This window comes from Danio rerio, chromosome 3 (assembly GCF_049306965.1).
Source record: "Danio rerio strain Tuebingen ecotype United States chromosome 3, GRCz12tu, whole genome shotgun sequence".
NCBI classification, from domain to species: domain Eukaryota; kingdom Metazoa; phylum Chordata; class Actinopteri; order Cypriniformes; family Danionidae; genus Danio; species Danio rerio.
Window position 1 is genome coordinate 18,580,332 of NC_133178.1, and position 27,465 is coordinate 18,607,796.

The 27,465-nt window shown below is 35.0% G+C and overlaps 1 protein-coding gene across 1 annotated transcript in view; it reads left to right on the forward strand.

The window, feature by feature from the left end:
• mrc2 (mannose receptor, C-type 2) overlaps window positions 1-15,065 on the forward strand; it is an 82,584-nt gene extending 67,519 nt beyond the window's left edge. The window contains exons 19-28 of the mRNA XM_001343974.9: window positions 4-118; window positions 327-484; window positions 601-709; window positions 4,345-4,583; window positions 7,660-7,825; window positions 8,558-8,707; window positions 10,652-10,771; window positions 10,858-11,037; window positions 13,622-13,648; window positions 13,779-15,065. Of these exons, the coding sequence (XP_001344010.4) occupies window positions 4-118; window positions 327-484; window positions 601-709; window positions 4,345-4,583; window positions 7,660-7,825; window positions 8,558-8,707; window positions 10,652-10,771; window positions 10,858-11,037; window positions 13,622-13,648; window positions 13,779-13,999 (1,485 nt within the window). The 3' untranslated portion in view covers window positions 14,000-15,065. The remainder of the gene's footprint in view (window positions 1-3; window positions 119-326; window positions 485-600; window positions 710-4,344; window positions 4,584-7,659; window positions 7,826-8,557; window positions 8,708-10,651; window positions 10,772-10,857; window positions 11,038-13,621; window positions 13,649-13,778) is intronic.
• The last annotated feature ends 12,400 nt before the right edge of the window (window positions 15,066-27,465 follow it).

Sequence of the window (27,465 nt, forward strand, 5' to 3'; positions counted from 1 at the left end):
CAGTGCTATAAGGTGTTTGGAGAGGAGCTGTCGAGTCGCAGCACTTGGGACGCTGCTTCTAAGACGTGTCTGACACAAAGAGCCACACTGGTGACGGTGCCAAACCACAGAGTTCAGGGTAAATCAAACCCACACACCACATAGAAGGAAAACAGGTTACATGAAAACACACACACACACAGAAAAGTGAAAATAGAAAATTTTAATACAAATGCTATCAATATTGGGATTGGCATGCCCAAGTGTCTGTCTGTTATGTATTGCAGTAATTTATGTGAATGGAAACAGGCTAATCTGTTTTTCGCTATTACTCTCTCTTTCTTCAGCGTTCCTCGTGACTCTGCTTCCCAACAGCAGTTTTCATTTGTGGGTCGGACTCACTTCAGAATCACAGGCTCAGTTCAAGTGGTTTGAACCTGGTTTTCTCAGCTACACTAACTGGGCCCCTGGAGAACCAGTGGACAACAAACAAATGAAAAGCCCGGTATCTATCTACTCTGTCTGTCTGTCTGTCCTAGTAAAGACTACAAAATGGCTGTCGATTTTCTATCTAACTATCCATCCATGGTCACAAATATGCATCTGTATGTGTCTCTCTAGGGTAACTGTGTTTTGCTTCTGCATGGTAGTCCTCAGCGGATTACAGGCATGTGGGCGTCTCGCAGGTGTGATGCAGAGAAACATGGCTTCATCTGCATGAAGGATAAAGGTACAGGAACATCTCAAATCCACATGCACACACAAAATACACTTATAAAATAATGGGCTACAATATTAGGTACACCAGATTAACAGCTAGTTAAAGGTCCCATAAAATTAAAATTACATTTTTTAGATGTTAGTTTCAGTCTGTTTGCTTTAAGGATATCCATAAGCTAGTGTGCTCCAAAACAGTGACACATTTTGTGTTTAAAAAAATATGAAACTGAAACATACAAAGCTTGCAGTTTGTCACTTCTGCTTAAATTGATCAACGTTCGTTTTTTTCACGTCGTCTCATACTTCAGTTTCTCAGTAATTCTTGACCAATCAAACACTCTCTAGTGTCTGACATGTCCCGCCCCTTTCAAGAAGCTTCTCATTTCCTTTTCATTTGATGCGCTTGACCTCAACCACTCTCACTGGCAGAGCTATGATAAAAACAAAATGCTATTGGCTGATTTTTTTAAGGGGAGGGGCTACTCTATGTCCTGCCCTCTTTTCAGTTTTCAGTTGAGATTACGTCAAACATTGAATAAAAATGCACATTTCAAAGCACTTCATAGGACATTTAAGGCAAATATCTAATCAGCCATGGCATGAGCCATTTAGGCTTCTTGACAAAGAAAACTGAGCATCATTATAGGAGATAAATGGGAAGTGATCATAACTGTGACCTTTGTTTTTAGTGTCAGAAAAGCAGGTCTATTTCAAAAAAAGTTGTTCTACTCTGATTTTTGTGAACAACCATCACTTTCATTTACATGAAAGGAATTGAAATAGACTAAATATACAGTGAATTGCAGCTCTATGGTTATGGTTTTAAATTGTAGATGTCAGAAATGCGTCCAAACGGAAAAGTAACTCAAAATACTTAATTGTTACAATCAGTGTCTGAAGAGAAGCATCTCTGAACACACAGTACACCGAACGAAGGCTAAATTTAGCACTGGCATACCAAAACTGGACTTAAATGTGCAGTAGAATGCATTGATACAATCTGTTGAATTATTTTCTGTTATCTACAGAAGGTATATGGCTTAGGTAATTGCAAAACATCATCAAGAAATTGTTTTACAGGTCATTTTCTAACACTGGGAATTGTCCCTAATATGATATGGTTGCTTTTGACCATATTTGGAAGGGTTGTGCATATGTATAAGCAGCTCATGTCAGTGCCTGTAAAGCCATTTCAAACCTTGGAAGCAAATCTCACAATATACATGTTAAACTTTTAAAAGGTAGATTTAAACAGACCTTATGTCTAATCAGGGGTGGCACTGAATAAATTTGTCATCCGTATATATCATATTTTGCATTCTGACACGCTGATGAGAACAGATGAGATCATGCATGGCTGCCTTTTTTATAGAACTGCTTACATTTCTTTAAAATTTGTCCTTTTTTCAAAATAAGAGTCCCACATACATCCATAGTAAGTGTAATACAAGCTTCAATTAACTTAGCAACAATATTTTTTTCTCCTTGTTTTTATCTCATTGTGACCAATCAAACGCTGCCTGGAGCATGTATATTGGTAGATTTAGTTATTTTATGAACTCTGATTATTCAGCTATGCCTAGGTATATCCAGATTTTCATCCTATAAAGAAAAAAGTTCACTGATTTGATGAGTCTTGATTTGTGCTGTGCCATTCAGATGGTAATGTCAGAACAAGTGTGCCACACACCTGCTTTTGAGTGATGCTCCCGACCGTTAGATCGCTGCCTGCAGTAAAAGTCATAAAGCCTGCCTCCTCTGTGTTAATGAACGAGACTTGAGTACAAAAAACTAAATAAATAACTACACTTGCAATAAAATGTCCCGAAAGATGGTCTTGGTCAATTAAGGCACTAGTTATCATGCTGATATAGGTGCAGATCTTCAGTTTTGTAAACAGTGTGTTTTTAGTCAGTTATTTAATGCTATAAAAACGGGGCATGTCATAGTGATTGACAGTTGTGACTGACAATTTCTCAAAGCAGACCGTTGGAGCTTTGGAAAGAGATTGAATTGCTATTATTCGATTTCTACTTTCTGACATACAGGATCTGATGGATCACTGTTTATTCGGTAAGGTGAGGATTTTATCTGGCGTTAATATTAGTTTGCTGATAGGTAGCGATCATCTGTATTTTCCCTGTCATGGCGTGTATCAGCAAACTAATATTAAAGCCAGATAAAACCCAATCTACCCTGTCTAGCAGTAATTCTCTTTATTTGTCTAAAAGAATAATTCGGAAGACAAAACTAATGTTAGCCTATGTCCAGATTAATCTCCTGTAACATTATTTGAATTTGATTTAAAGGATGTCTTTAAGATTTTGAGTTTCGGCATGTTGTCGAGTTAATCTACTGAATTTGCTCTTATAAAATATGAATGTTCTAGAAACCGAATCTTCAATAACAAATAGAGCTGTAAATGTTATATATTCTTTGTATACACCATTTGATGTGTGCTTTTTATTTGAAAACACCTAATAAACATTAAAATGAAGATAAATTACTATTTGCCAGATATTAAGGCATTGAATAAACCAAGTAAAAACAGAGGCACAAAATGATAAAGAATATACAAGCGATATTCAGCAGCTGATAGGCCTATATCATATAGACATCAGTTGATGTATTAATACTGCTAAGTATATTGTACAAATTGACAAGGATTACTTTATATAGTGCAGGGATGGGATGAAATATCCTGTTAATCTTTAGAGATCGTTTGTCTTTTAAATGCACTATTTTTCCCTCATGGTAAATCGTTATCTATAATGTGTATATTTTGAGTCCTGTTGATTGCTAATTAAAAATGTTAAATAATTTTCGAAATGAATGTGTTGTTCATATGTTATTGTTCATGTTTTACAAGTGTTATTTCTACCCCTGTGAAGATAATAAATACCAACAACCCGTTATAAGACAAATATTTTTTTTGTGCTGGTAGCTAAGCTAACTTAGGCTGTAGTGTATGAAATATCATTTATTTCTGCGGTCCAACATATATTGTTTCTCTTAAATTGTTGAAAACGGCTTACATCACACATTTTTTTTTTTTTATAAATTGTATATGATTGCATGTTTTTAAATGTAAAGCATATTAGCAAGCCTTTTTTATAGTGCAGATATGGGAAGTCAAATGAGAAGTTCAGGGGGGCGTGGTTGATTTGACGTACAAGCGTTTGGTTGGAAGTTTGATTCCTCGGCTCCGCCTCTGGCTCCATCTGGTAGTCCCTTTTTCTGTGCAAACCCAGGCTCTAATTTTAGCAGTGTTTTGCAACAGTTTGTGCCCGTCAAGCGTTTTGCTTCAAAGCGTTCAATGGGAAAAGGCACTGTTGCGTTGTCCATATTCTTTACAGTCATTGTGTCAGAATTTGGCATAACCAACATGAAGCACAAATGTATCCTGTGTCAATGGTAAAGCTGCTGCTGGTCTAAATGTGTGCTGGATATTTTCTTGTCAGCCGAGCAAATTTCCAGCAACTACATAATGCTGTTTTTACTATATGGACCTAAATTAAGATTTGCAGCACCCTTTAACATCTATACTACTAACAATTAAGGCAATTCTGAAGGTTTAAGCAAGGTGGCTGGTGAGTACATATCTTCAGCCACTTTGTTAAATATCCTCCATATATGTGTTTCCAGACCCTGCCCTGTCACCTGGCGTGGATCGTCTTCCCCCATCATTAGATGGTCCTTTAGAGTTTGATGGTGTTCAGTACCGGATCCTGCAGAAGCGTCTGGATTGGCATTCAGCTCTGCAAGTGTGTGAATCAGTCAACGGGACACTGGCTGCTGTACGGGAACCTCGGCAGAATGCTTACCTCACCCTTCTCCTCAGCACTCTCCGGAAACCTGCCTGGATTGCTCTACACAATGAAGGGGTGAGTGACATTGTGTGCATGACAAATTTTTTTAGCCCTCCAGTTCAATTTTTATTTTTTTTCTAATATCTGCCTAATTTAACAAGGATATTTTTCACATTTATGCTATTAGATTAGATTAGATTAGATTCAGCTTTACTGTCTTACACATCTACAAGTACAAGGCAATAAAATGCCAGGCGTGAAATTGCAGCAAGTGCAGGATATTGGTATAAGATATAAAGTGCAATTGTAGAAAAACTATGGTGATATTTACAGATGGATGTAGTATGAACATTATATACAGGTTGTATTACCTATGAACATAGATTTACAATAGATGAATATATGTACAGGTTGCTATTAATAATCCGAAGTATGCCGATAAACATTAACATAATTACAATTATTTCTTTTTAGTTTGGCTGGAAAAATGTAATATTTGTACCTAAACGTTAAAACGGCTCGGATAAGTATTATTAACTCCCTGAAGAAATTATTGTGATTATTATTTTTCATTTATTTATTTGCTACAGAAAAAAACATGGTTGTCCAATGTCTTGCCTAATTAACCTAACTTGCTTTGTTGACATAAATAATCTAGATTAGCCTTTAAATTGCACTTTTATTACGTAATGAATGTACTAAAAAATATATACCCTGTGAGATAAAATGACAATAAGTAAATTCATTTTCTTGTCGGCTTAGTCCCTTTATTAATCCGGTGTCGCCACAGCGGAATGAACCGCCAACTTATCCAGCAAGTTTTTACCCAGCGGATGCCCTTCCAGCCACAACCCATCTCTTGGAAAGATCCACACACATTCACACCCACACTCATACACTATGGTCAATTTAGCCTACCCAATTTACCTGTACCGCATGTCTTTGAACTGTGGGGGAAACCGGAGCACCCGGAGGAAACCCACGCGAAGGCAGGGAGAACATGCAAACTCCACACAGAAACGCCAACTGAGCCGAGGTTAAACCAGCGACCTTCTTGCTGTGAGGCCACAGCACTACCTACTGCGCCACTGCCTCGCCCACAATAACAAGTAAATACTATTACAAATAATCATAGTTTTATAATATTGTTTTACTGGGAATTATAACAAGGCTGTCTGGAATACTAGACTCTGATTGGTCAGCTGTAACATTTTAAGGCATGTTATTCCAAGAAAACAACTGCTAAATAACACAGCCTTACTCAGGCACTTCAAATCAAATTGATTGTCAGTGAAAACATTTAAATCTATACTGTATACTCACATCTAGGCATGGGATGATAATCGTTTTCAAAGTATACTGCCGTAACGCCTGGGTTTACTACAGGAAAGCACAGGATCGCAGGTTTATAAAACACGTAGATTTATTGATAAACACTTACATGGGTGAACACAGGAAGGACATGGGATGAAAACAGACATCAATTGAAAGAATACCGGATGAGGACTGAATGACACACAAGGAGTATAAATACAAAGGGGATGATACAACTGATTACATATAGGGATGAACACAGGTGAGGGTGATGAACATTTACAAATGGCAAGAACTGGAACAAAGGAGCACATGGGGAAAGGTCACCTGACAAAAACAAACACACAAGGAACACAGGATGTAACAACCGTGGTTTTATGTTTTGTTTTAAGTTTTTTAGGACAGCTGAAAAGATATCCAAGATGCATCAGAAGTCAATGTTTGATTAGAATAATTTAGCCTGACACGTTTACTGCTCCAAAATATTTAAAAAGTTTCTTTAAATAAAATATGTTGTGTTCAAGGGAAAAAAAGTTAGAGTTTTTTACCCAGACATTTAAAAAGAATATATTTTAGAGCAGTAATCACAATACCATGAAACAGTGATATTTTTATCCAAGGTTATCATTACTTGGTTACTTGTCCAGCACGCTGCATTTTTAAACAGTTTTTTACTGTTTGGCGCCATCTTGTAAATACATAATTGGTTAGTATATGCCTTATCCAATCAGCTTCATTTCTGTCAGCTTTGCATTTTTGACTGTTTGTAGGCTTTGCATCAGGCTGGTTATAAGCCCTATCTGCCTGTTACGCACCGTCTAGGGATGGTGCACAACATGAAAGACAAGACAACAAAAATGAATTCAAAGATTTATTGGGATTTGAATTCGGTAGCTGACAAGGCCAAAATAACAAACACAAATTCCTTTGTTAAATCTCTAACTTACCTGATCAAAGATAAAAGAAAAGAAAGTACAAATTCACTACCCTAATTACCTAACACAAAAACAGAGGACAAAAGGTTTTACAAAGAAAATGGCGTCAAACTCCTTACTATACCAATATACAGTATATACATTATTTACAAACTATTTACAAAAACAGGCAACCATATTTGAAGAAAAATCCTAAATCAATGTCAGCAGGCAACAAAGGTCAAACAAACCAGTGGAACAAAGTATCAAAAACAAAACAAACACTAAAACAAAAACTACACTCAAATCTCAACAGAATCTGAGTACTCACAAATCTCAAAATTCCCAGTCTTAACAAATCCTAAGACTCTGCACTATACCACATACAAACGTTTCAACAAACACAAAGCAAGTGATCAAAAACAAGATGACTGCATAGAAAGTAGTGTCATGGCTTTTTAAAACACTGTAGGCCAATCAGGAACAAGTAAGCTGGAAGTGGCCAATTAGATGTGTTCTAAGCAAAACAGAAAAAAAAAAAAAAAAAAAAAACAGATGAGAAAAGACAAACACAGCATTGTAACACTGCCTTTAATCAAAGGCAGTAACAACCTCCTGGATGTACTTTATCCATAACTTGGCAAGATATATTAGGAAATGCATTTATATACTACAGTTCAGTGATTCTCTAAACTTTAGAGCAGGTTAAGTTCAGAGCATAAGTTGCTATAGCTTGTTACATACACTGAAAATTACCTGAACGATGAGGTTATCCGTTTACATATCCTCAAACTAATGTGGTTATGTCACAGCCTGCTGTTTTCTGGAATACCCCTCATTGACGCAATGTGAAAACACTCAAATAAACAAATAATAATACAAATAATGTACAAATAAACTTGAATTGACTTCTTGTTTTCCAGGGGCGGAGCTACTCGTGGTTGGGTGAAGAGGAGATCACATTCAGTGACTGGCGGGACGGAGAGCCCAATCAGATGTACGGTTGTGGTCACATGATCACTGAGGGCCAGTGGACTGTGGCTGCTTGCAATTCAAAATTAAATGCAGCCATTTGTGAAATGAACACTGGTAAGAACATGGTACATGCTTCCACACTAGTTTTTTTTGTAGCTTGCAGCAAATGTGTTGTGGACAGTATGCTAATTTTGCTTGTGCACAGGATTTCCAAATGTATAAGAATGGAAGTAATGTAATTGGTTCTGAATGTGTGAAATTGCTGAACTAAAGTGTAATGTTGAGTTAAATGTGATTATTATTTAGTTAATTTTGTTAATTAATTTTCTTGATAATATATATTTTTAAACCTCATAATCAAGTATGTTTAAATCTGAAGTTTAAAGTGTCTGTGCATTTACTGGTTTTGAAATTGATTTAAATTAAATGCTAGTAGTTTTATGATATAAAGGTTCTGACAAATCTCAAATAAATATATTGTCATTTATAATCTAATTAGTAAACTCTATCCTCTAATTTATACTCTTTTCAGAATAAGATAATTGATTAATTTCAAGATTAATCTAGATTAAAAAATATCTATGCCCACCTATAATTTTTATATAAATTTTAGAAATTTTACCAGTTAAACTTATTTTATTTAGTTGCTATTTTAGCTTTTATTTAAATTTCAGATTTTTTCAGTTATAGTTTAAGCTAGCTTTACTGATGTATAATATACTGTGTGCTAGTATTTCATTCGAGGCATAGCCTTTGACAGTTTTTACTCTTGTTAGTCTAATTTCTGCACTTAGTATAGCTTGTAGTTTTCTAATAGCCTTTGGATTTGCTCTGTGTCTGCATCAGAGACGACAAAAGAGCATCGATGGATGTATCCTGGTGTTTGCCCACAGCCTGTTGGTAACTGGTCCTGGATTCCTTTCAGAAATCACTGCTACTCCTTCATCCTACACGAACTACAGTTCAAGCAGGAGGCCATTCGCATGTGTAGCAAAGGTAACGTCCACAATCTGGAACTTAAAAACACACAGTGAGTTAAGTTCAGTTCGGCATCGACCAAAGTGCTAAGCAAAACCCAAACACACATTCTAAAATGGAATAAAATAACAATAAAAGTAATAAAACAATAATAGTATTAACAATAACAATGCACAGTAATTACAGGAAAGATTACAGGAACATATGTGACCTCAGACCACGAAAAAAGTCATAAGTGTCTTTTTTTTATTGGAATTTGTACATCAAATGAAAGCTGCATAACTAAAGGCTGATTTGTGCCTCATTCAGACTAACAGTGACTTTGAAGCTGCTTGCCGCTCTGGGTGGCACCCAACTTTAAACGCAGGGATGTGTAGAAATATACATCAAGAATACAACCAACCTCTAAGCGAGCTAAGAGAGGATCACGTGAGCTCTACTGGTGTTCCTATTGGCTGTCGCTCAAGAAAGTCGCTCTTCATTTGCATGAAGTTGAAGAAATCTCGACTTTGTCGCATCGCTCGACATGCCCACCTGGTCACCAATAGTCGCTGTCACCTGCATTGACAGAGTTCGCCGGAGGTCACTCACTTTCTATTCAAATTAATGCTCGCTTGTTGCTTTGCTGCTGCGATTTGCGTGTAGTGTGAATGATTAAGCTGGAAAAAAACAGATTTTTTTTTTTAGATTTAGCCCACTCCCCAATTCACACATTGTTGTCTGGCTAGTTTCTGTCATTCTTTTATGCTACAAAGGCAATAATGGTCCAACATTCTTGACCATTATCACCAATAAAGCCTTAAAACAGGGCATCAGTATATTGTAAACAGACGATAGGTTCAACTATTCCTTTCCAGTTATCTAAGAAATAATTTGTGACTTCATTTAAGTTTTGTCACTATTCAAATGTTGTAAATTCAAAATTGTAATATATACATCAGTGTACAACTTATGAATGATGGAAAAACATACTCTTTGATTGTGTATTAAAGCAACATGGGTCTCCATTTTTGCCATGGCCTTTTTTTTGCCATGGCCTTCTTTTGGTATTAACAAACTTATCCCTCAAGTTTTTCTAAACTTTTTAACAAAAACTTTCTTTTCCACTGCAATTGCAATTTCACGTCGAGTATAAATCAGCCTTTAAGCATTCCAGTGTAGTATACTTTGTTAAAATGGAAAAATATCTGGCTGAAACTATTTATTTACAAATATTACAAATATTTTAATATCTTTATAATAATAAAATTAATAATAATAATAATATATTTTTTCCAAATTCTGAGTAAATCACCTTTAAAATAGTCTAGATTAAGTGCTTAGCAGTGCACATTAATAAGCAAATATTGCATTTTGATATATTTAGAATAGGACGTGTACAAAATATCTTCAAAGAACATTTACTTAACATACAGACAATTTTTGGCACAAAAGCAAAATTCTGATAATTCTGTAATGGCTATAAAAAGTTTTGTGGTCCAGGTTCCCATATTACATACACTGTAAAACCCAAAAAGTTAAGGTAACTTAAACCGTTTGAGTAAACCGATTGCAACAAACCATTTAAGTTCAAAAACTAATACTAATGAGTACTATAAACTTAATCCATTTCAGTAAATTAAGCATTTTGAGCACAGTTTGAGCACCCAACCAACTGAGTACTATAAAACCCAATAAGTTAAGGCAACTAAACCCGTTTAAGGAAACCGATTGCTAAAAACCATTTGAGTTAAAAAAAAAAAAATCTATATGAGTACTGTGAACTTACTGCATTAAAATTAAAGTAATGAGGTATTTAATTAACTCGCAACCTTCAACACTGAGTTCAAAGCTCTTTTCAAATGAGTAGAATTAACATTCAGTCAATTTTGAGTTAACTACACTCATTTCCTTTGATAAAGTAAACTGTTGGGTTTTACAGTGTATAATTACTTTAATAATCATGTTTTTTTTCTAACACAGTTGGTGCTAAACTGTTGTCAATATTGGATGAAAACGAGAATGGGTTTGTATGGGAGCACATGCAGAGTTTTCAACATCAGGCTCACGGCGCTTGGCTAGGAATGATCTTTAACTCTAAAGGCAAGTGGTTTAATGAAAAACACATGTTTCCTTCATTAATCCGCAGCCTTATCTATAGAGCTCTGTGTGTGCGTTTGATTGTACAGAAGGCAGTCTGGAGTGGTCCAGCGGTGAAATTGTGGATTATAGTAACTGGGAGCAGCAGGATGCTAATCTGAGCATGCTATCTGCTAACAGCTGCTTCTGGGTGAAGAGCAACACGGGCCTCTGGAGGCCTGAATCCTGCAAAAACCGCACTCATGGAGTCATCTGCAAACGGCCACGAGGTATTGTTGCCACATAGATACAGTATATGGAAACTTGGTTTATCTGCAAATATAAATTGGGTAAAAGTTTCACCAAATAATTTGGTCAATGGGGTGTATGCACAAGGCCTTTTAATTTATACATATATATATTTTTTTGTCAGCCAGCTCAAGCACCTTCAGTCCATTGTCATGCCATTACAAAATCGCCACGTTTAAGATCCAGTTTCTTTATAAACCAAGGATCTTCGCTGCCTGATTGAGTGGGTCTCAAACCAGACATGAAGCAAAGCATTCAATTCCGTTGCTCCATGTCATGTCTTTAAAATATGGAAAATTATTTTACCCTAGTATTTTTAATGGAGTTTTTTTGCCCCTGACAGCACTTGCGTTTAAATGGTCTTTCATCTCATTTTATGCTTGAACAACTAAATGAATGATTAGGTCCATTAAACTGATTATACTGTAATAACATTACAAAATCGATGCTGTAAATGGACCCATATGAGTTTAAAAACATTCACACAAACCTTAAATCGGACGTTTATCGGTGGCTGAAAAACACTAGCTGTGCATAAACCCCACTGATTATTAAATTAACTTTAATTGACCTTTTGAAAGTTTTGATTGTAGTGTGTAGAAATCATAAAACTAATTCATAAAAATGTATGATATTGATGCATTTATAAAATAAATGGTAAGAAAGTGTCATTTTTGGTTATGGTTAAATGCTATTCTTAAACTTTTATTTAGAGAGTCTTGAAAACAATGTCAAATGTAGCTTTGTCATCTAAAGAATAAATTACATTAAATATATATTAAATATTACTTGTGTTGGGCAAAAATTAATCATGATTAGTCACATCCAAAGCAAAAAAAAAGTTTTGTTTTGACATAATTTAAGTGTGTTCTGTGTATATTTATTATGTATATATAAATACACAGATGCACACATATATTTGAGTCAGTGTTTATTTTTATTTAGATATGAAACATATGTGTATATGGTACAAATGAAATATAAATACAAAATGTCTATAGAGTGTTGTATAGGTTTGCTTTTTATGTATGTGTATAACTTAGAATAAATAAATATATAATATATCACATAATAAATATGTATATATAGCTCCTCTGTTTATATTTCTGTTTACCAAGAAAAGATTTTTTCAACACTCTTCCAAATATGATAGTTTTAATAACTCATCCATAATAACTGATTTATTTTATCTTTGCCATGATGACAGTAAATAATATTTGACTAGATAATTTTTATATAAATATATATAATACACACACATACAGTGTTATGCATAATTGAGTACACCCCATTTTGAAAATGAATATGTTTATCAATTTGTCAGTGAATATATGCAACGTTTTTTGGTGCATTTGAACAAAACCAATTTATTTAACAGATAGTCTTTTTGAAATAATATTTTAATCACCAAACATATTTAGTAATTGAAAAATAATACTATTAAACTCAAGCAAAATATTGCAAAAAAAAATCATCTTTAAATTTGTACTTAATATTTTTCTATTACATATAAATTTGGGTGTGCTAGTTTTTGGAGGTTATCGTAGGTTATTTTGTTAGAAAAGCTCCAGATTTGGCTTCCGTACTGAATAATTTGATGAATATTAGACATTAGAATATAATTTTAATGTCTAATATTTAGCACAAATATAATATTGTTTAGCCTCCTATTACAAATATGAATTTAAAAGATACATTTGTGAGGGGTGTACTTTTGTGACATTTGTGACATTTGTGAGGGGTGTACTTTTGTGACATTTGTGAGGGGTGTACTTATATATGCTTATATATGAGCACTGTGTGTTATGTCATAACAAACTTTTATTTTGAATGCAATTAATCTTTTCCCAGCACTAATAATTGCTTTATTGTATATTTTTATTTGCATTTCATAATAGTATTTTTTAATTCAAGTTTTTTTTGTTTGTTTATTGTAAAGTGCTTTTTTACAATACTAATTGTTCCAAAGCATCTTTGCAAAATGTTCACATTATAACTTAACGTTGTTTATAGTGTAATTTCTAATTATAAACATAGTTAAATGCACAGTATACAATGTAATGTACTAAATAATGTCAAAATATATATAATGTCAAAATGATATTTATGTACTGTATTCACTTTATTCGCTGTGTGCGAGCAGGCACAGCCATTTGAATCTTTTTGTGTTGAGACTTCTGGTCTCATTCACCTGCTTGATATTGCAAACTGATATTTTCTTATTATTTTATTCAATTTTGTCTGTATAGTCATGAATACACTTGTTTGTAGAGCAAGTTTGACCGCATTCTGTTTATTATTCCAAGTAATTTCTCACATAGGCAACTAAATCGGAAGTTCTAAAACAATCATAAAAAAAGAGCGAACTTTCACGTTAAAAAATAAGGTCAATATGATATATTTTTAAATAAGTGACAGTATTATTACAAGAAATGCAAAACAAAATTAGAATAATGTTATACATTGACCTTAGAGACAATTAGGTAATAACCTTTAAAATTCCAAAAATGCCAACATAATTCATATTTTTCAACCCAATTTTTCCTTTTTCTCCATTTTCAATAGGACCCACAGCAGAGCCTGTGAATAGCTGTAAGTCATAATCATATTTAAATCTATCTTAATTCACCTAAAACATGTTGACAAAATATTTTTCAAGAATAATAAGTTGCTTGTCATTTTTAATTTGACTATTTCTTTTCTTTTCCTCTCTGTCTTGCAGCTGAAGTAGACCATCTGCACGTGTTGATTCAGGTCCTGGTGGCGGTGCTTGTTCTGATGGCTCTGGTAGTGGGCGGGGTGTACCTGTATCGTAGGCGGAGCTTCGGCTCCACAGGTGCCTTTGAGAGTGCTCGGTACAGCCGCACTAACTCCACCCCCTCTGAAGAAGCCGAAAAAAACATTCTCGTTTCAGACATGGAGTTAAACGAACAGGGTGAATAATGATGGATGTGCTTGAAACACCTAGGAAAACAAATCTGCTGCGGCAGCAAACAACTTGAGGAAATTTACGTTTAAGAGGGAAAAAAGGGATTTCGTTTTTGTGAGAGACATCGAGAGCTGTGTAGAACGCAGCAGTTTATCAACCAAAATCAACAGAGGCTTTTTTTTTATCAAAGTGCATCAATCTAGACCTGTCAACCAATCAAATCTCAGAGGAGCTGCTTGGATTGGCTGGTGTGGATTTCCTTTTCTTTTTTTTTTTTTGCTTGTCATTATCTGGCTATGAGAATACTGTTCCTATGTGTATATTTTCATGTCGTAATAATCCTATTTAGTGCCAAAGGGAACAAAATTTACAACAAAAAACCCTGCATTCTTCCCTGTTATATAGTATGCTAAAAAACTGTATGTGAGCCGAGTACTGCATCCCAATTCATGTTATTTAAAAAACAGAAGACCCAAATGATGACCCATATATACATTCCTTAAAGGTGCAGTAGGTGATCGGTCAAAATGCTTACCGGTTAGCATAATATCTTTGAAACACAGTCCCATGCTTGCTGTCCAAACCACACCTCCTGAAACCACGAATACGTGCACCTTAAATATGACAGCAGACAACACACTAGATCATGTCATTCGCCAGTTAAGAAACTTTAAAGTTCTTTATTATTTACTATTCCGAACAATAAACTATTATAACTAGCACGTTTTCGCCTATGTAATTTAGCATGCAAAACTTGTCATAATGTGCAATATTTCATGCATGCCAGGTTAGCTGGTCTCACTCTCTCACACTTTGTCCTAAAGCAACTACTGTATGCTTAGTGGTCGGCTGGCGGTGTGCAGGAATTACACCCATTACTAAGCCATACCTACATGCTATTTCAGAGTGAATATTCTGAGTAGCATGGTAAACAATGAAGGGAGCGCTTCAAAGGTCGTCATTGTGCAAAAATGAACCAATGTGAATATAAAACTAACTTCAGCTCAGTAAAGCAGGCTAGGCAAAATAGCGCTATTTACTTATGTGTTGTTGTTAAACTAAATAAAAATCTAAATTATCGATGCTGTAAAAGGTCTTTTATGAAACTAAAAATAGTCACGTCAATCATTCACAAGAAGATTTCAGTGGCTGAACAACACTTCTGTGTATATAACCATTCATAATACAACACAATCTACATCATCTTTGCGTGAATAAAGTAGTTTTAAAACAGAACATTACCTGTCTAAAAGAAATACTTCAGCCCTAGTGTCGTCTTTCCTCCAACTTGCAAAAGTGACTCCAACCTAGATTCAGGATTTGAAGAAGTTTTGATTCAGAATTTGATTTTACTGCTGTGTTTCGTGTGCAAATTAACGTGTGGTGCGCATGCACACGCCAACGGCAAATCTGCGTGAAAAAGGATGCACAGATGTACAAATCTACTTTGTTGACAGTTTGGGCTGCTTGTTGGAATTATGGGAATTCATGGCCCGACATTATTTAATTAGACGAACATTTTTTGAGTTTTAGTCCTTACCCAGAATATATAAATACATATAGATAATTTACTTTAATCATTACTATTGAAATGTGAAGAGACTTTCAACCAGCACAACAAAAATTGTTTCTGAAAACAATCACCTACTGCACCTTTAAACACTTCAGAATCTCATGAGGCTACTGGAGAGAATTTGCAAATTTGGTAATGACAAAATGGCAGATTTAGTACCTCCTGAAGCATACTATATGAAACTACATTTTTTTCCAGTCATTAAGTTAATTGTAGCACCTACTTAGAAGGTACAGATTTCAGACGAACCAACTCTGCTGAGAAAAAACAAAAAACAAAAAAAACGCTTAAACCAGCCTAGGCTGCTTGGCTGGTCAACCAGCCTGGTTTTAGAGGGGTTTTGGCCATTCCATTCTGGTTTCCAGCCAATTCCAGCCTGGTCCCAGCTGGTCAGGCTGGGAGATGACCGGCTAAAACCAGCTTGACCATCCTAGCCAGACTGCGAGCCTAGCTAAAACCAGCTATTTCCAGCTTAAATCAGGCTGGTCAAGCTGGTTTTGGTTCTGACCAGCTAAGACCAGACTAAAAATGGCTGAAAACTTGCCTGAAAATGGCCCAAACCCCTCTAAAACCAGGCTGGTCGACCAGCTAAAACCAGCCAATCATCTTAGGCTACTTTAAGCTGTTTTTTTCAGTAGGGAATTGACTTGAACCTCCAATCTATGAGGGCGCACAATCACAAGGTACCACCAAGGCAGTATTTCTTTAGACTGTGACTTTTTAAAGTTCTTTGTTGTGTATTTTTTTATGCTTTTTTTTTTATTCGTGCAGCTGAATGTGACGTTTTGTGGGTCAAAATTTCAGGTCCATCATGAATTCATCGGAAAATGATAATCATAATAATTACAGATCAAATTACGTGTGTTTGAAGTTCAGTGATGTGGAAGAAAACAGAGCTGTGGACTAAAATAGATGAAAGTGCATGAGAACGAGCCAGTGTCTCTCTCTCTCTCTCTTTAATCACACGCTGCCCAACAGGACGTCTGACCTCACCGTAAACCGTTTGCTTGATCTCAGCGCTGTGATGATGAGCTCATCCCAAAGCTGAATCCAAATAGTACATTGACTGAAACTTAAACTAGCTTCTTGTATCTCTTCTTTCTCTCTCATTCCTGTCAGTTTTCAGCTTTTGCCTGTCCCCCTACCCCCACCCCCCTTTGGCTCTTGGCGAGGCCTGGAGGTGAATCGGTGCTGTGGCCTGCTGAGGAATGTCGAGTCAGCGAGAGGAGAAGATCTGGAACCAATCAGAACACAGGAGAGAGAGAGAGAGAGAGAGAGAGAGAGAGAGAGAGAGATAGAAAGGAGAAGGTTTGGATGGAAAGAGAAGACAGAGAGACAGTTGGAGAAGGAGGCTTTAGGTGAGCGGGAGTTACTGGAAGTGCTGGCGAGGGAATGGGGAATTACGTTACTGCTCCCTGCTGGATGTTTGCTCAAATAGCTTATTTAAGAGCGCGTTTAGTGCTGTGAAGAATTTGCCAAAGACATCAAGTCGAAATATTGTTACAAATGGGTACATAGTGTTGCAGTTGCATTCGCTTTTCATTACATTTACTTTTATTGCTTACAGAACAATATGCAGTTTGTTTGTTTGTTTGTTTATTTCAGGACAATGAACGTGATTAACAATGCATCTTTTTATATATATGTAGACTTGCTTAAAGAGATAGTTCACCCAAAAGTAAAAACGGACTCCCTATTTACTCTACCTCTAGTGGTTTAAAGCCTAATGAGTGTCTTTCTTCTGTTGGATTGAAAAAAATAAGGTTTTTAAGAAAAGTGAAAACGTGACCACTGATTTCCATCCTACAAATATTATGAAAGTCCACAGATATTTACATTAGATGTCGCCTATGCTATTGTTGTCTATTAGAAGGAATGTGTCAATAGAGCCGCCATTTTAGTACAGGGTAGCAGTGAGCAGTGCACGTCGAACAGTTTATCAAGAATGTACCGCTGGATCGCGTCTTACTACAGTTGTAAACTTGATATTTAATTAATCTTGCCTCTATCTAACGACTCTTTGGTCTTTTGAATCTATCAGGTAGCATGTCACAGCGTCAGTACACTGCTTCAATCTTTCACTTTCACGCTTGTACTTAGTAGTTTTAGCGAAAACCTCAGATACTGTTGATTGGTTCCTGTTGGTTGTGCACCTTTTTTACCAACCAAGTTTGTGGATGCCATTATAACGGTACAGATCACTGCCTATTCATGCCAGAGTCCCATAAAAAAGTGATTGACAGTTGGTAATCTGTGTGTAACTTAATTAATTTGTTATGAATTATTCAAAAATAATTCATTCACCGCTGCCTATGAGGATGATGCCATCGTCCATTGCAATGGTTCACATTAGACATTGTACAATGCCAAATTGGTCGACATCGCCCAAACCTAATTGATATATTGCGTCTCAATGTGAACACCCACCTTTCTGATCTATCTAATATTCAATAATTTAGGGTGGCAAGTATGCACATTAAGGCACAGGAACTGTTATGTTATCACGCACCCTTGAGTTACTTAGTATTTAGTGCGAATTTGGTGCTACTTTGCCTTATGGTCAATGCATTAAGTGATTATTAGCATCAATAGCATTACTTGTTTAGCACAAACATATATAAAAAAACCTAAAAAAAAAAAAAAACGAAATTTTACCTATAAAATGTTCTGCCTTTATGCTTTGTTTTCTCGTTACTACACCCATACACAGCACAAAAGTTTAGCATCTTCAGACTGGCTTTCGTCTTGACTAGTGCGGTTGATTGACTTTTGTCCTGGGAGCACTGTACAAATATGGCGGCGGTATTGACGCATGCTCAGGGTTTGTATAGATATCTAGTGTACATATCTAGGTAAGAAAGTCAATGGTTAAATTTTTTCCAGCGTTTAACAGAAGAAAGGCATTCACACGGTTTTGGAACAAGTACAGGGTGAGTAAATGATGATAGAAATTTCATTTTTGAGTGAACGATCTCTTTAAGGAAATAAGTGATTCTTGCTGATCTCGACAATTTTATGTGGTTGGTAAAGCTTTTTTTTTAACACATTGCTATGTGGTTGCTTACTCAGATAAGCTCAGCAGATGAGATCTTATCATTATCGGGTTGGCTTTAATGGGGCTTTATGTAAAATTAATTCATCTTTGTTATTAGTGACACTGGTGGCTGTTTAAGGGAACTACAGAACAGCAGAACTTTATACTTAGGCATCTAGTAAACGTTATACTCGATGCCATTGTCAGCATTTATACTATACTGAGTTCTATTAGGGCTGTGCGATATTAAAGAAACTTGCGATAGTATGCTTAATTATATATATATATATATATATATATATATATATATATATATATATATATATATATATATATATATATATATATATCTCAATACATATCAGTTTCAAATGATATAGCCAAGCGTCACTACAATTTCTGAATGTAAACAGCCATATTTTACTCTAGCATAAAACAAAAAAGGTATCTTAACAATGTAAATAAAATACATACTGTACAGTATCGTATCAATATTGCTCCAAATTGTAAAATTATATCAACTTCATTTAGTTTTGTTTGGTTGTATCAAACAAACAAAAAAAATCGATAACTATCACAGTCAAGTTAATATTTTCTTAAAATGATAGTTCGCCCCAAAATGAAAATGTGCTCCAAAATGAAAATGTGCTCACTATTTACTCACCCTCAAGTGGTTATAAACCTTTACTTTCTACTGTTGGGGTTATTTTGAAGAAAGCTGAAAACCTGTAACCGTTGATATCCATAGTAGCAAAAACAAATACTATGGAAGTCAATGGTTACAGTTTTTCAGCTGTCTTCAAAATATCTTCTTTTGTTTTCAATAGAAGAAAGAGACAAACAGGTTTGGAGCAAGTAAATTATGACAAGTTAAATTTTTGGGTGAACTGTCTCTTTAACGTGGCCTGCCTGCTTGGTCACATTTCAGTATTAATACTAAAATCGGTACAGGTTTTTGGACAAGCATGGCCGCATGTGCACTCTGCTTGGTTTCAGAGATGTGTATATTGACATATCCACTAAATTAACTGAAGTGCTGAGATGTACTTCAAAGTGTGTGCTAATGGCAGACATTCAAAGACGCTTTTGCATTCAATCGCTCATTTATCACAAAAAACTGTGATATATAAATATTCAACCTGATCTCACGAAGAAAAGTATTTTACGTTTGTCAGTTTAGTGGCTAATTTGTACGAATTCGTGCGAGTTCAGTCTTACGAAAATGTCAAAGGAGGTGTGGCATCCAACCCCACCCCTAACCCTAACTGTCATTGGGTGATGAGAAAATCCTACTAAATTGTACAAATTAAATCATACGAATTAGCCACTAAACTGACAAACACAAAATACTTTTATTCGTGAGATCAGGTTGAATATTTATATATCACAGTTTTTTTTGTGATAAATGAGCGATTAAATGCAAAAGCGTCTTTGAATGTCTGCCATTGAGATTGAATTGCCGTGAGATTGCGTTGATATATTGCACAACTGCGATATTTCAATAATTTCAATATTTTATACAGCCGTAGTTTCTAATCAAAAAGCAATTTTGTACTGTTTGCTCATCCCCCAATGATGGTTGGGTTCAGAGGCGGGGTTAAGTGCCACGCCTCCTTTTTAAAATCGAACCTTTTCGTTAGACTGAACTTTACAATCATAGGAATGAATCAGCCACTACACTGACAAATTCTAAAATAGTTAAGTTTTCTCTTGAGATCAGGCTAGAAATCTAGTAGCCTTATAGTAGTAGTAGTGTTTTTTTAGTTTAATGAAAGCTGTCTACAAATCAAGAACTAAAAAAAGATGAATACATTACATATAGCCCTCTTAAAGGTGTATTTGGATATATAACCCTAAGAGGAGGGGAAAAACAGTAGCGATCACTACTAATAATTCGTAACCAGTGCTTCCATGTACAGTATTACTTGCTATTTTGTTCGTTTTTTAGTAAGGTAGCACCATTTCAGCACTTATGGACTATTAGGTAAATTTTCTTACTCACTGTTAAAATATCTCTTTTTTTGGCTTAGTATTCAGCAATAATTTTATATAAAAGTGGCCTTTAATGTCATAATTAGGACTGATATGACCATAAGGTTATAGGGAGCAAGTGAAGCTTGTTGCCACATGTAGTAGGCAGGATCTGGATGCAGACTCTGAGCTTAATGCAATGCTTCTAATGCTTACCCCTAACCCTCCATTGAGTGCATTGTGTCTGACATTGCATCTTTGAGATATGCCGTTACAGTTTGCAAATCTAAGTCTTCATCCAGATACTATTGCATGAATTTGCAACATGAGACAGTTGTTTCTCACATTTGACCATACAATCATTAGAATATGTGACCACACACGCATGATAGTGATGATGAGACACACATTGCACATGATCATTCTCAACGTTTGTGAAAGAGTTTGTGTGAGTGGTTCAGAATGAATTAAGCCCACAGCAGATCAGATTATGGGAACTTTTTGACTGAATGATAGAAGGAAAAAAAAATTCATATTCAGTCCCTGTGAAGACAATGAAAATGTTCATTTTTTTGTTTGTTTTGAATATTTTGTTTTATGGATTTGCTTTTAAAAAATGAATAAAGAATATGTTTGCTATGTGACTTCTAGTAAAACGCTGTTTAATGGTGTTTGCTTCAGTAAGTAATAATTCTGAAAATGTAAATGACAAAAAGTCGAGACAACAAATAGTTTTATGTTGCTTTACCTTATTTTAATAACCTAATCAGGCTTCAACTACGTTTTTAAGTTAAGCAGCAAGAATTCTTTAACATCACTGAATGACTGTTTGAGAAGTTGCAATGAACGGTATCTCTCGCTAGGGGGCAGAGTTAGCTTTTAAATATTCTCATGAAAAATGAATGGGTAAATAACTTTGTCATGATTTATGATAACCGAAGAAGGACGCTGAACAAACATTTATTTTATGTAGAATCAGGGGAGGGTTTAGTGATTTGGGGGCCCTAAGCAATTTCAGCCATGGGGCCCAGAAGTTTGTACTTTAATTTACTCTTAAATTATTTATTTTGCTGTTTTTTCTTATTTCACTCAATCTCCTTTTCTATATTTTGTCTTAATGCAAGACAATAATAATATAATAATAATAACAACATGTGGAGCATCTTGTAAAACTAAAATGATACAGTTGAAAATCAAAATTATTAGCCCCCCTGTTTATTTTTCCCCTAATTTCTGTTTAACGGAGAGAAGATTTTCTCAACATATTTCTAAACAATAGTTTTAATAACTCAGTTTAAATAACTGATTTATTTTATCTTTGCCATGATGACAGTAAATAATATTTGACTAGATATTTTACAATACACTTCTATACAGCTTAGTGACATTTAAAGGCTTAACTAGGTTAATTGACTTATAGGCAGGTTAGAGTAATTAGGCAAGTTATTGTATAACAATGGTTTGTTCTGTAGACTATTGATAAAAATATATAACTTACAGAGACTCATAATTTTTTTACCTTAAAATGTTTTTTTTTTTTTTAATTAAGAACTGCTTTTATTCTAGCCAAAATAAAGCAAATAAGACTTTAAGGCTAATAATTCTGACTTTAACTGTGTAAACAATTTTTAATAGTTTTAATTATGTCTTAATTACATATTGAATTTTTTTTTAAATTATGTTTTTAAAACTAAATCTTTACCTAATTTGACTGGATATTTTCTCTTTTTTGAGATCATTCTCTGTAAACCCTAGAGATAGTTGTGCGTGAAAATCCCAGTAGATCAGCTGTTTTTGAAATACTCAGACCAGCACATCTGGTATCAACAACCATGCCACGTTCAAAGTCACGAGTAATTATTATTATTATTATTATTTTCGGTAACAATATAAAACAAATCAAGTGCAAATTCAGAACCCACTCCCAGCCATCCCACTCCTGGTAGACTTTAAATAAATGAATAAATAAAAACAAAGAAATCAATTCAACAATCTCCGTAGATCAAATAATTTACAAAAAAAAATTTATGATTTTAAAAAGGATGACTCAACATTAAAAGCTGAATGCCACAAACGGCCAGTTTTCGCAATAGCACCATGTATACAAGAAGTTTAGAGTTTATCAAATGTCTGACAAATACACAGACCAGACAATATTTCTATGTCAAAAGATGTTTGTGCGTGAAACTCTCCGTAGATCAGCAGTTTCTTTTGTGAATAATTGGTCACCTTAGAATTATAAGGTTCTATCTGACATTTTTGTCAAAATTGAGGTATTGATATATTCTTTTTAAAAAACAAATGTTACACACATACTGTTAATTATATGAAATGCAGAAACTTTAAAGCTTGATATCTCAAAATCATTCAGAACACAGAGAGAACCTTATAATTCCAAGGTGACAAATTGTTTTTATTATTTTAGTTTTTGGGATACAGCATTTGACTATATCATAAAACAACCCTGAATTCTGACCCTGAAACCCTGAAAAAAAAAAAACCAAAAAAAAAAATCTACACATAAATTGCAATAATACTATTCAATATTACTGTTTCTGTTGTACTATACTTGAAATACAGCCAGTAAAAGGCCTAAATAATAAAACAAACGCTGCCCTGGTGAATATAAGAAAAATATCTCCTTCAAAAATCTTGGTGCATTAGATGAATCAGTAGATTCAGTAGACTTTTTGACAGCAAGACAGATTTTTGACTGACAGTTCATTTCAGATTTGATTTGATGTGTTCTCTCTTTATATATATATATATATATATATATATATATATATATATATATATATATATATATATATATATATATATATATATACTGTATTCCTGTGTGTGTGTGTGTGTGTGTGTGTATGGTGTGTATGTGTGTATGTGTGTATGTGTGTGTGCGTGTGTGTGTCTACTATATTCCCAAATCTCGAAACCAATCAAACAGAATTGGCTGTTTCAGCAGTGTGTAGGTTACCAGAAAAAGTGCTGAGCGTCCTTTTATTCTGTTTCATTTGGCAGATGTTTTTCATTCAGATCTTCATACAATACCCAGGGTGCAGTGGTAATAATATCAGCCAAGCTATATTCAAGGACACACTATTTCCGGCAGAGAGAAGGGCTGCTCCCGAACCTGTAACATTTTATCAGTGGACCAATTAACCTGGATGCCAGTGTGAGCTTTCCACTGGCCAGTGCATGCAGCCGCTTCTATAATACAGTGTCACTTTAACATAGGACTGTTCAATTTATGGATCACATTACAGTATGGAATTTACTAGTAAGTAACATACACCCAACGGCCACTTTATTAGGTACACCTTACTAGTTCCATGTTGGACCCCTTTTGCCCTCAAAACTACCTTAATCCTTTGTGGCATAGATTCAACAAGGTACTGGAAATATTTCTCAGAGATTTTGGTCCATATTGAAATGATAGCATCACGCAGTTGCTGCAGATTTGCCAGCTGCACATCCATTATGCGAATCTCCCGTTCCACCACATCTCAAAGATGCTCTATTGGAGTGAGAACAGTGACTGTGGAGGCCATTTGAGTACAGTGAACTAACTCACTGTCTTGTTCAAGAAACCAGTCTGAGATGATTCACGCTTTATGACATGTCTACATGCCTGTCTGCACTGAGTTGCTGCTATGTGATTGGCTGATTAGAAATTTGCATTGACAAGCAGTTCGACAGGTGTACCTAATATGGCTGGTACTAAATGGCTGGTGAGTGTATACCATAGGTGTTTTCTTCGCTGAAAAAAATAGCAAGAACTACCCTAAAGTAGTTCTTGACTAGCAAGAACTGGCAGCAATGGTTTAAAACCTACCATTTTAAACAGCTTTGTTCTATTTAAGTCGAGTCTAGACATCTTTACTCCTATAGCACTCTTACAATGTAGATTAAAAGAATAAAAATCCTAAGTGATATTTCAGATTATGGAACATTTTCAGACAGAAATCAGAATAGTGGTAGGATGCTGGTGTAGTTCTAGTTAGATTAAAACTCATTCAGTTCAGTTAATGTGTGAAAGGAAGCTCCACTGAAAAGCAGTTGCAGTTTTTAAGTGCAAGTACACTGTAAAAATATCTGTTAGTTAAAAGTATTTCTGTATTTTTGTTTATTTACTGTTGTGAATTGCATTATGGGATGTGAATCTCTGCTCTGTCAACTTTTGATGTTGAAAATTCAACTCTACAGCTTAACAAAGTGACTTTTATTAACATTTTATTAGTTTGACATAACAGATTATCTAAGAAATGAAGAGATAAATCTGTAAAATAACAGAATGTGTACAGGGAGTTTGTTACAAGGTTTTTGTAGTACAATATACAACACCAACTCAGACAATATATCACTTTAAAAAGTCCCTTTTCCCATTTTTCAAAGCTAAAAGTTGTTGGAAGAAGGTCAGGGTGCCATAATGCAATTCAAAAGCATGAATAAACGCGGAAAAATTAATACAGGAATCACAAAATACTGCTAATTCGTGGATGTTTTTAGTGTAGTGTGTTCACGTTGACAATTCAGAAAAGAAAAAGTGCACAAAAGCACTAATATAACTGACAAAATACACAAAGCATGGATATTTGATATTTCATGCACTCAACTGTCTATGGTTTAATTATGGGGCTTTTAGACTCTGGTGATGAATGACAAAATAAGCTTATAAAATCATTCGCTAGACAATTGAAAGAGCATAAGTGCATATAGTGCGTCATTTCACATGCAACAATGACTGTTTGGCTAATCGGTGTAGCAAGCATGGTTGAATCCACTTGTTGAGTGGCGACGTGTAAAAATACTGTTTCTGTGTCAGGCATCATTACTCATTTTAGTTGATGATTAAGTTTGCTTCAATAGACATTTATGAGCACTATTTATTTATATTGCACATGTAAACTAAATTCAAACGTTATAAATGCCTTCTCCATGCTCTTGGTATCTTGATACAATATTTTAATACTAGAAGATGACTATCTGGCCAGATATGGATATTGATATAAAGGGTTTGATCATGATTTATTTATTTTTGTATTAGTGTTGTTTGTTTTTGCATCAGAGTTTGGGCATAAGAAATTATGTGATGTTACACTTAAAATTATTCTTCACATTTTTTTTTTTTTTTTTTATAGTAGTACGTTTTTAGCTGAATCTGTGGTCCTTCATGTTTTATAAAATGTCATTTAACAGTGACGGATACAAATACATTCAGAAAAAGAACTGAGCATTGTTTACAACAGTATTAGCTTAATTATGCTACACAATCTGCACACAGTCCTAAGCAACTCGCATATGAACTGACGAGTGGCACTAATAGCCAAAAACTGCAGATTCAGCTAAAATGTTCTTTAATATTCCAGTAAAGAAAGGGGAAGTCTAATTGGGAGATAAGTCAGGGCAGCTCATTTGCTCTGGGTGGATTAAATCCTGCACTTACATGTATTTTCATACTCATTTTTGGGTGCAAATTGCAAAACTAATGGTAGTTGTGCAATAGCATGTCCTGCATTGTGTGCATTTTAACAACTGTAAGGCTCTGAGGCCTTGAAATATCAGAAGAGCTGCCAAATAATATGATTTCTATGTTTTTCTGAGTCAAGCTACAACTATTTGTTGTCAAAATGAAGAGTTCAGATGCAAAAACCAAAGAATGCAATTACATTTTCTTCTCGAATGAGCATTTGTTCACAGCCTCTTGTGCTTATGTTTAGTTATTTCACTTTAAAGTGAATAAAAGGAAACTATTCTTTGCCATAAAAGTGAAATTACTGAACATTCTCACAGGAGCTTGAGAAAAATGCTGGTACTAAACAACTCACTCGACAGTTTAACAAATATTGCAGCTGTTGGCTGACATAATATACAGTATTTGTTTAGGCAAGAATGTAGTTGTTTAGATTGTAGTTTATTTAAAGGATAGTGCCTGTTTTAAATATTTCTAATTTCAGAGATTCAGCGCATCGGCGGCCATCATCAGCCTGTCACAGGGAGCAAAGCAAAGACAGTTGATGTTCCGCCATCAGGTGGCGACAGAGACCACATAATAATTCCTTAGAGGATAAAACTGTAGGTTTCAAACTACAGCTAGTCAATCATTATAAAACAGGTAAGTGTCATTTTAAGTCAATCTCTCTCTTTTTCTATGTTGTAGTGCTGTATTTATACCATAGTAATCTGGTAGTGTTTGCGTTGGTTTGGCTTTTTCGGGGTTAATTATTTTGCTATCCTGATTGCAACAGAAATACTGGAAATCTTTGTAGACTGATGGCATTTCATGCCCTTCAGCCTTATAATCTTAAAAAGTCAGCACAATCCTGTTTAATCAATATTTCATATTTTAGGCTAGAGGATTTTTCAAAGCTTTAGAGTGCCGTTAGTAAATTAGCAATGGTCTCTGCTGTTCTGACCGTCAGCTGCAGATGTGATTGAACAGCAGAAGAAAGTAATTCCTCTTACCAAAGGGTTTTTGACACTCTCTATGTTTGATTTTATATGTTAAACACATGATTATGCTCTCGAACTGTTGTATAAACGCAATATCACACGAGTAGCAGTGCGATACGGCTGTATTACATCACTAGTGGAACACTAAGGCAACGCAAGCCTCCCACCACTGCATTTACACAGGGCTTCAACATCAATACTTGATGGAGAGCGTGTCTGAAGTTGGGGCTGACACATCATTATAGCAGCGCCAGCTAATGAAATTAGTCCACAATTGGCTACTGTCTGAGCTAGAGTATTTGCATAAAGTGATCTGATTGGCTGACACTTCCGCTTGCACTTGAAAAGTTGAGAAATTCCCAACTTCCTCAGCGAGCAACACTGGTGAAGCAGCGCAGATGGACTTACAATTCAGTTCGTCATCCATTTAAAGTGAATGAGAAGCATTG